Source organism: Camelus dromedarius, chromosome 10 (assembly GCF_036321535.1).
Source record: "Camelus dromedarius isolate mCamDro1 chromosome 10, mCamDro1.pat, whole genome shotgun sequence".
Taxonomy (NCBI): domain Eukaryota; kingdom Metazoa; phylum Chordata; class Mammalia; order Artiodactyla; family Camelidae; genus Camelus; species Camelus dromedarius.
Genome location: NC_087445.1, coordinates 51,284,516 through 51,294,158, shown reverse-complemented (window position 1 = coordinate 51,294,158; position 9,643 = coordinate 51,284,516). Strand labels below are relative to the sequence as shown.

General features: G+C 41.9%; 1 protein-coding gene across 3 annotated transcripts in view; it reads right to left on the bottom strand.

Annotated features, from left to right (window-relative positions):
• Positions 1-4,826: 4,826 nt before the first annotated feature.
• The window catches only part of MSANTD3 (Myb/SANT DNA binding domain containing 3), a 31,499-nt gene continuing 26,682 nt past the window's right edge, over positions 4,827-9,643 (bottom strand). For all 3 annotated transcript variants that reach the window (XM_010977452.3, XM_031450112.2, XM_031450113.2), the window contains exon 3: positions 4,827-9,418. In XM_010977452.3, the coding sequence (XP_010975754.1) occupies positions 9,009-9,418 (410 nt within the window). In that variant the 3' untranslated portion in view covers positions 4,827-9,008. The remainder of the gene's footprint in view (positions 9,419-9,643) is intronic.

The following is a 9,643-nucleotide window of genomic DNA, read 5'->3' as shown; positions in this document are numbered from 1 at the left end:
TCTATTGCATTACTTCAAACATTTTTTTTGCAATGACCTTGAATAGCTTTATGCTTATAAGCATAAACTGTGCTTCGTAATATGCTAAATTAGATTGAAATCTTTAAAAGCATCATAGCAAGAAAATTGCTCTGCAAAGCTTTTTAGACATAAAAGAACTTCTAATTTGTGTAGGAGTGTAAGTGAAGATTTGGTAAAGTGGGAGAGAGAGCCACGAAATAATAGCAAGAAAACTTTCTGGGAGTCGGAAGACCTTTTGGGTCTAGCACTTAACCACTGGAGATGTCAGTTTCCTCATCAGCAAAGTGGGGCTAATGGCACTACCTTCATCATTTTGATGTACAGGTACAGGAGACACAGGATATGAAAAAACTTTATAAACTGGAAATGGGAACAGAAGTCAAGTGATTTTTGTTATCGTGCTATGGTGATGTCCTGTTAGCAGGGGTCCTTGAACTTTATTATACCTAACAAGCCATCAGGAAGCTTGTTGAAAGTATAGATTCCCAGTCCTGACCTCAGAGATTCTGATTTCAATAGGCCTGGGTAGGCGCCTAGAATTTGCTGTGGAAAAGCACCACATATTCTCTGGTGCAAGATATCTGAAACACCTAGAGAGCTGCTGTGAAGAGCACTGTGATCTAGAATCCCTGCTCCTCAATGTCTGGTCCATGGACCAGTGACATCACTAGCACCTAGAAGCTTGTTAGGAATGCAAAATCTGGTCCTACTCCAGACTTACCTAGTCAGAATCTGCATTTTTAGTAAGATGCCCAGGTGGGGAAATTAATACCTGAGAAACACTAAATGGCAAGACTGAGTGATGACCTTTCTTTTTTGCCCTGGTCACTGATTCTCAGCTTGCTGTCAGATGGAATCGGGGTACCACCTTTGCGGTTGCTGATATCTTTAACCTCATTTAGCTCTTCTCTCTGCTTCTCTTTGTTTCTGGCTCATCAGTCCTAGCAGGTCTTGATAAACATAACCAGTTATAAACAAATCAAAGCATACTAACTTGGGATCTAAATCCAGTTAAGTGAGGGATGTGATTTTTGTCTTCCTTTTTATTGTGGTGAAATAACATAAAATTTACCATCTTAGCCACTTTTAAGTGTAACGTTCAGTGACATTAAGTACATTCACATTGTTGTGCAACCATCTCCATAACTTTGGGTATGTGATTTTGAACAAGTCACTTAACCTCTCCAAGCTTCATTTCATTATCTTTATAAAATATGAATCACATTACCTATTCCTCCAGATTATTTTAAGAATAAAATGAAATAATAAATGAACATGCTTAAGACTCATAGAATATATTCAATAAATGCTAACTTCCTTCCACTTGAAGTAGTTTTTTCAGGCATCCCTGGATATTTACAACAGATATTGTCAACTGATAGGAATTTTAAAAGCATATACAAAAATCTATATATTCTGGGCACATTATTGCCTTTTAGAACAGGGCAATTTGGAAAATAGAAGTATTCTATAATCTATAGAATTGGACAATTTAAAAGAGCAAAAGTAAACAGCAGCCAATTATTGGGAAATTGTTAGGAAAATTACATTTTGGGAAGCAACAACCTTTCTGTGCCCATTATATAGAAATTCTTGAATTGCTTATATTTAAACTGTTTTATAAACAGTTTAAGTACAATCATTACGCTAATATCAATAACTTTCACAAATGGCACTTTCAACCTTGGGGCTGATCCACTTGGATGCATCATTTGAATCCCATTTATGTACACATTATCTTGTAAGGAGAAGGCTAAATTGAAAACTCGGGTTACATGCACTAAATTGAAAAAAAATAGTTTAACTTCAGAATTAGACTAATGAGAATGGGGAAGGGAATTTAGAGTTCCTCTCCTTCGACACCCTTATTTTATAAACAAGGAAATTAAATTAAAATAGAGTGATGAGTTATCAGCAAAGCTGGAACCAGAGTCCAGGTTACAGGAGTGCATCCTGATATCACTGGACCTTGAAGGATGGGTGACACTTCGGCAGCATAGGTGATGGGAAGAGGTTGTAGAGAGGCTGAGAGCACTCCAGGTAGAGGGATCAGCAGAAGTAATTTCACACAGCCCGGCTCTGAAACCGAGAGATGATGAGTGTGTTTAGGGATGTTTACGGAGTGCGGAGGCTGGAAGGAGAGATTAAGATGAAGTTTTGTGATGGGAGAAGAGAGTCTTGGACTGTCTTGTAACACAGAATATCAGAAGAAAGGTTTAGGGATTGGGGGGGGGAGTTGATTTTATAGTTTATGTGTCCCTTTCTTATTTGTATTCTTATATAATCATTATAGCAATCTTGGAAAGTAGGTATTTTACAGATGATGGTCTAATACTCAAGAGCCCATGCTCTTTGCAAAGCAAAGATTTGAACTCAGGCTCTGAACAGAAAGGCTATCTATTCTGATTTTAAAAGCATGAGCTCCAGAGCCAGGCACTTGGGTTCAAATCTCTCTGGACCCTAAGAAGCCATGTGACCTTAAGAGAGAAGAGTAAGTCTAAAACTTACAGTTTTTGTGCCAGGCTCTATTCTAAATATATACAACAAAATACTTATTACTCATTTAATCCAACATCTCTATGACATATATTCTATTATTATCACTGTTTAAAAGCCTCCCTCCTCCAAAAAAAAAAAAAAAAGAGCAAGAGGAGGGAACAGGGATGCATTCCCCTCTAGAGTCTCTGTTCCTCAGTTTATAATAGAGTCTCAACTCCTTGGGATCCCTCTCGTTGCCTGCCCACTTGTGACATTGTGGTAGATGAGATAATTGCTCAAAATATTCACATCCTCCCCTCACCTTCTTCGGAGGCGTCTATTCTTCCCTGTGTCTTCTGGATCAGTCACATGACTTGCCCTGGCCAAGGAGATATTAGCAGGTTTGACATTGAAACTTGAAAAATATATGCTTCTACAGGAGGGCTTGCCCTCTCCTACTTCTCCCATCTACAGTGAGAAGGGCTTCCCCTGGATAGCTCCTGCCCCCTCAGTCTGGGGCTCAGAGTGACCACATGAGAGCAGATCTGCCCCAGCGGCCCCCCAGATTTCCCAGTGGCTGAATGACTGGAGTGACTACCCTCCATTAATGCAGAAAGTGTAGTCCCAGCCCATCCAAAGACACTCTCTGACACTCAAGGATACAAATCTAGATACACATGCACCTCACCAGTGGAAGACCAGCCTGAGTTTCCTTTTTGGTCACTCTAGAAGCTAAGCCAGATAATGAGACAAAAAGGAACTGGAAATTTTTTCTGCTGCTACTTACAGTATTTCCACTATAACAAGTGTCCTTTTCATTAAAAATAACCACTTTCTTTTAAATAACAGGGCTTGGAATTTTTCCCCAACAAACCCATAAAAGAGAAAACTCAAAACCAGAACCTAATTAAATCTCTTAGCAGTCAGCAAGAGTTAAGAAAGGGAGCCCAAGTTTATGGCTGGAGAACCCCCCCCAACTCTGATGGACATCCATGGTGAGTCTGCCCCCTGCCCCCCTTTGGCAGTGCTATGAGGATATTTTGCAAGTGAAACGAGCTGCGATCCTCTGACTTACAAGTAGCAGGATCACCATTCTGTCCATTCTAATCAGTGGCAAGAGTGAAAGAACCTTCACGCACAATCTGGGCATCTGGATAATATAGAAATTGAAGTTTTCCACCTAATGATGATAAACTGCACTGTTAGGTTAATAATCAGCTTGCAAACCCAACTATTATATCAGGTAATGGAGGCTCAATAGATATGTTCTTTAAAAATCTTCCATAAATCACTCTTCTATAATTGAATCTCATTCGAAATGAACCAAAGGGCTGTTTAAGGAAATGCCATGTTGAAAATTTTCACTCACAAAAAAATCACACCCTTGTATCTGCTATGGAAATCCTCTATATTGGGTGTTCCTAAACCATGGTATATGTAGGTACGTCCCCTACAGGGCAGCATCTCTACAGGAGGGCATCCATATCACAATGACAACAATAATGTTAAAATGCTTTACATCAATCACTCTTTATTTCAAAAGTGCTTGACTAACATAGACTAATCTTCACAACATTCAAGGGAGGTAGATAAGTATTACACCACTTTCACAGATGGGGAAACTGAGGCAGACATTAGTAAGTCGTGTTGAAGGGCATAATACATAGCACAATTAGGAAAAGAATCTGTTGCAGTCACCAATCACTGGTGACCTCTCCCATGACTTCTGAGTCCCACCAACACAAAAGTAGCAGATGCAACATGGAAGTAGATGGTTGATATTTTGGCTCATCTAACGGCTACACTTCACCTTGTTGATAAATGGCGGCTCTGCTGGTTTTTGGCAAGTATTTCCTTCACACACATTCTCACATGACTCCAACTCTAAAACAGGGGAGAGTGGAAACTCTTGTGGGAGCAGAAGGAAGGGTTGGAGAAACAGGGCTGGGAAGGAGGAAGACAGAAGAGAAAACCTGAATGATATAGAAGTAAGGGTGAACAAGAATAAGAGGACCAGCTGGGAAGTAGCCCGACAGAAAGGAAAGCCACAGCAGAAAAGAAGTGTCATTCCATCTGAACAGATCAGACATCAAGAGATGCTACTGAAAGGGTAATTCTTAGCAATGACATTACAGAGCCACTCTTCATGGCTTTGCCAAATGTAATCATCAGGTCCTTCTGACATTCCTAAGAGGCAAAACCATTCCTTTCCCCGGGTCTAAACCAAGTGCTGATGTAATTGACCTGACACTGCAGAAGCTGTTGACAACTGAAATGCACTGCCCCACCATGCCACCTCTCTTCTTCCTTTCTCTTTCTTGTTTAAAAAAAAAAAAAAAAAAAAAAGGCCAATGCATTTTACGATTCTCTTTGAAAAATTTCTAAGATATTTCCTAGTCGTTTCATGCTTAATAGGGTAGGATTCTGTGTTCCAGATTTGTAAAGGGGCTGTAATAGTCAAACATGGGAATTAACAGCACCTCTTAGCCAAGGCATCTTTACCCGTGGGACACACACACACACACACACACACACACACAAAAAGAAACCCTGAAATTTGTGGATGCCAACTAGAAAATAATTGGAGCTCAAGGTAAAGATACCCAGTTGACCCCTGAACAAGACGGGTTTGAATGCACAGATCCACTTACACTTGGATGTTTTTCAATAAAAGGGTACCATACAGTATACCATCTGTGGTTGGCCGAATCCCCAGATGTGGATACGGAGGGCTGACTGTAAAATTATACACAGATTTTCCACTGCTGGGGGAGGGTTGGGACCCCTAGCCCCTGGTTGTTAAAGGTCAACTGTAATCTTTTTTGATCTTTCAAGTGTGAAGCTATCATAAGAGATGGTGACTGACGCATCACCAGCTGCGATGGAGATACTGATGGCAGAGGCAGCACCAAATGAGTGGGGTGGAGGACTCAGCAGGGAGGGGTTAAAGTGTCCACTGAACAGGTGGAAGAGGCAGCATGGCAGCTAAAGAGACAGAAGTCAGGAAAAGGGGTGATAGCTAAAGAGGCAGAGGGAGGAGGTGTGCTGGTGTTTGAGGCTGGGTGGGAGACAACTGCAGTAGTCTGTGTCTAGGGCTCTCCCAGGATGTCACCAGAAATGCATTCTTTGTTTATTTCAGTTGGCAGCATCATTCTTTCAGGCATCTAGCTTTAAAACTTTACCCCTGCCTCCAACAAACGCAATCTGCTGCCAAACCTGATTCCACTCTGCAATGCCCTTCACGTGGGTCTCCCTCATTTTTACTACAGCCTCCTCCAGGTCCTCCTATTATCTCATCCTAACGGGGGCCAAATGCTCCTGCTTTGTCTCTTGGACTCACATTCTTCTCTAAACTCAGTTCCATCTTCTAATCTTCCTCCTGGAGCACAATTTTGATCAGGTTACTGCCCAATTTGGAAATTCCCCATGTTCTCCCAATTGTGTGTCTCATCCTGAATCTTCAACAGGACTTTGTGTCTAGTGAAGTTCCTCTCCTTTCTGAATCTCCAAGCCAAAAATACCAACTCTAAAGACTTAGCTCAAATGCCACCTCCTCCAGGAGGCCTTCCTTCAAGCTTCTTTGTTCCCTGCTCTGAGATACAAATGCACTAGAAGATGTGCACTGATCAAGCACATGACAGCTGCATACATGTCTTACCTCCCATACTGGGCTGGGTCCATGATTTGGCAGGGTGGGGGATGGTGAACTGTGTCTTAATATTGATCTATCAATCCTCTACAGTACCTATAACAAACAGTTACTGCATTTCCACCTCAGGCAAGGAACTGCTCAAAACTAGAATGAATTGGGATATACCTGTTCACGAGTGGAGGCATTACAAGTATCCTGTATATGTGATCTGGCTCTCAGGATACAGCAAATCCTTGATATAGCTTTGAGGGATGGCGTGGGGGGCTAGCAGGTAGGGCTATTTGTTTTCGAGTCGAGAGACCTAGGACTGAGGTTCTGCTTTGCCGTTCACTAGCTTTCAGCCTGGTGCAGGTAGTTCTCTGAGCATCATTTCCTCACTTCTGCAGGACCTCACAGGAGTAAGGACCAAGTGAGACACATTTGTGAACTCTATATCAATGATTCTCAGTCCTAATTGTGTATTATAATCCCCCTTTAAAGCTTCCGAAAAATATAGAGAACTAGGCCCCAACCCAGGTAAACTGAATCAGAATCCCCTGGGAGTGGGACCCAGTGAGACTAACTATTTATAAGATACAGTTTCTAATGCATAGCCAAGGTTGAAAACCGGTATAAACTCATAAATACCATTAACAGTAGAACAAGGTACTTGAGCCTGCTGGTTTAATTAGCTTTTATTTGTTCAGTTAGGAATTAGTTCGATGCTTTTTATAGTTCCGTTATGTATGTGAGCATTTTTTGTGTTGTTCTACATTGTTATTTGTGTGCTTAGGTGGTAAATTCTGAGAGAGGAATAATACCCAGCACAATGCTGTGCACAAAAATATACCTAACCCAATGGCCCTTTTGGAGAATAAAGCGAAAACTTCGCAGGGTCCCGTGTTGACCAGACAAGCTGAATTGGCAGAACCCGGGAGCTTGTGTAAAATGCAGAGTCTCAGGCCCCACTCCAGACTCTGAAGATTAAGGAGATTCCCAGATGGAGCAACAGGCAAAGCAAAGGCAAGCTCTTCCCAGTTCACACCTGTGTTGAGGCCCTGCCAGTCCCTGCCCTAATGTCTCCCATGAATCAGTTAAGCTTGGGACTTTTTCCAGATGCTGCTTCTCTAAAGGGTCCATTTGGTAAAAACTAAGAATACAGATCCTTACAAAAAGGATCCTTCCTTTGAAAGGAGACTAGTCTTCCCAGTGTTCCTTTAAATAACCAGCTCCTCTAAGATATTTCAAATATGATCAATGAATAAAATAAATTGATAGCCATTTACGTTTTATGCAGTACATGTATGAGTATGTACGTAATTTACTAAGCTTACAGTATCCTGGGCCCAAATTCCAAAATTATGAAAGGAGGGACACTCAGCCAACGCAGTAAACAACTTCTCCCTGTTGGCCCTTGCCCTCTGAACAGTGATGACGTTAGTGGTGCCCATTCAAGACCGTGCAGACCACATCACGGTCAAGGAGTCACAGCAGATGCTGAACGTTATCTAGACCAGCTCCCTTGTTTTACAGACAGGAAACACCAGGGCCAAGAACTAAATGGAGTTCTTCAAGGTCACACAGCACTTGAGGCAGAGCCAAGCTCAGAATTCAGGCCCTCACTGCCAGTCCTATACGCCCCATGCAGCCTCTGCCACACATACTCCCCCTCGCCCCCCACGTGGCCTTGAAATTTCATTCTCAGAAACTGCTGACCTGCCTTGGCACTGAAGTGTCACTTTGCTTCCTCCAGCTACTGCTGTGCCTAACTTTCAAGGCTGTTTTCAACATTAGGCTACAGGAGAAGCTATATCACACTCAGGCAAAATATCCATTTCTCAATCACAGTCCCAAATATACCGGTAATGGATTCTGCAAAAGCCAATGCTAACTGTGTAATGCAACTACGCAGCATTCCTATTAGCTAGCACCAGGAGCACGGCGAGGGAAGGGCCTTTCCTGAGGTGGCTGAAGATGAAAATCAAGGGCACCCATTAACCCAGTGGTACAAAGCTGGGAGGACTCTACAGTGGGGAGGCGAAAACTACAGCACAGTGGGGGAGACAGCACCTCTGAAAAACATACAGTGTGTGACTATAAAATTGCAAGTCTTATCTTTTAATAAAACAAGCAGGACAGAATGTAGAAATCTAAATGAACATTTCTCCCTCAAAGCAGTTACACCCTTAATTCCAACAAAGCTATCCCTGTTGGAGACATTATTTGGAACTCCTCTCTGGGGAAAGGAAAGCCTTAAAAGGCAGTTTATGAGCCACATTAGGAAATAAAAATCCTTCCATAGGTTGGGCTGTTTGAAAACAGTAAATCCACACTCAAAAGATGACACTGAAAAAATGAAAAGTGTGCCACAGCTCTTGTGGAGATTCCGGAAAGACCTCTGGCAAGTCCTGAGCAACAGCATCATCGCTGGAGGAACATGTGTCCTCCTAGGACAGCCACTGTCAATGGGAGGGTGTTCGTTTGGATAGAAAAGGTCTTCTGTCTATTAAAACAAACAAACAAACCAAAAAAAACCACCCGCAAAAACCAGCCACGCTCCTTTATGGTCACACTTGCATTTGATTTAAAAAATACAACAACAACACTCACACATGGTTCTTGTATGAATTCTAATTAAGAGACGTTACATTCAGAATGATAGCACTCATAGCGATAATTTTCAGGAGACTCTAACAGCTTCTTTGCCACTTCAGGGGTACGTAGGGTGCAGCTGTTTACCTGAATATATTCTTAAGTAAGTGACTACTACCGCTCTAATTTTCCTAGTTGTAGCTGTTACAGGTTACTGATCGCACGTTCGCGTTCCAGACTTTCTTTGCCAACACAGGTTAATTACAAGGGAGCCACCCCCACAGTCTTAGGGTGAATTGGGAAAGGGCCGGTTAAATGAGGAAACAGGCCATTCCTTGGTAAAAGTTTGTAGTTTTCTTTCCCAATACATCTTCTTTTTATTGAGAACTTCCATTTTTATCCTGTGTTCCTCCTCTGCCATCTCACACTCTCGCTCTATCTGCTGGATTTTGGCCACATGCACCTCATTCATTTGTATCAGCTGCAGCTGTAAGATGGACATTTGTTGATGGTGTTCTTCCTCATGCATCTTTTTTAAAGCACCTTCCTGAGAGGTTTTGCTCCTGTAGTTTTTAGTGGCTGTTATTCTGACAGCTGAACACGAGGGTTCAGGTTGAGAGGTCCCCTCACATACTGGAAAATGTATGAACTCTTTCTCATCATCGCACAGTTCTCTATTTGAAACAGCAAATGATTCTGAAAAACAGTAGCAGAAAACATATGTTCAAAGATTTTACAGGCAGAGAGTAAATCAATCCTATTTCAAATGACAGGCTCCCCCGTTACAGGATGATCTAACACAGCATCTGCTCTGGTCTGCACGTCTACAGAAACCCTTGCTACATCATCTGACTTCTTAAAAACCCATAAAGCAAAAGCAATTTTCCCTTAAGAAGCAATGATAAAGGGTTTCATTCATCA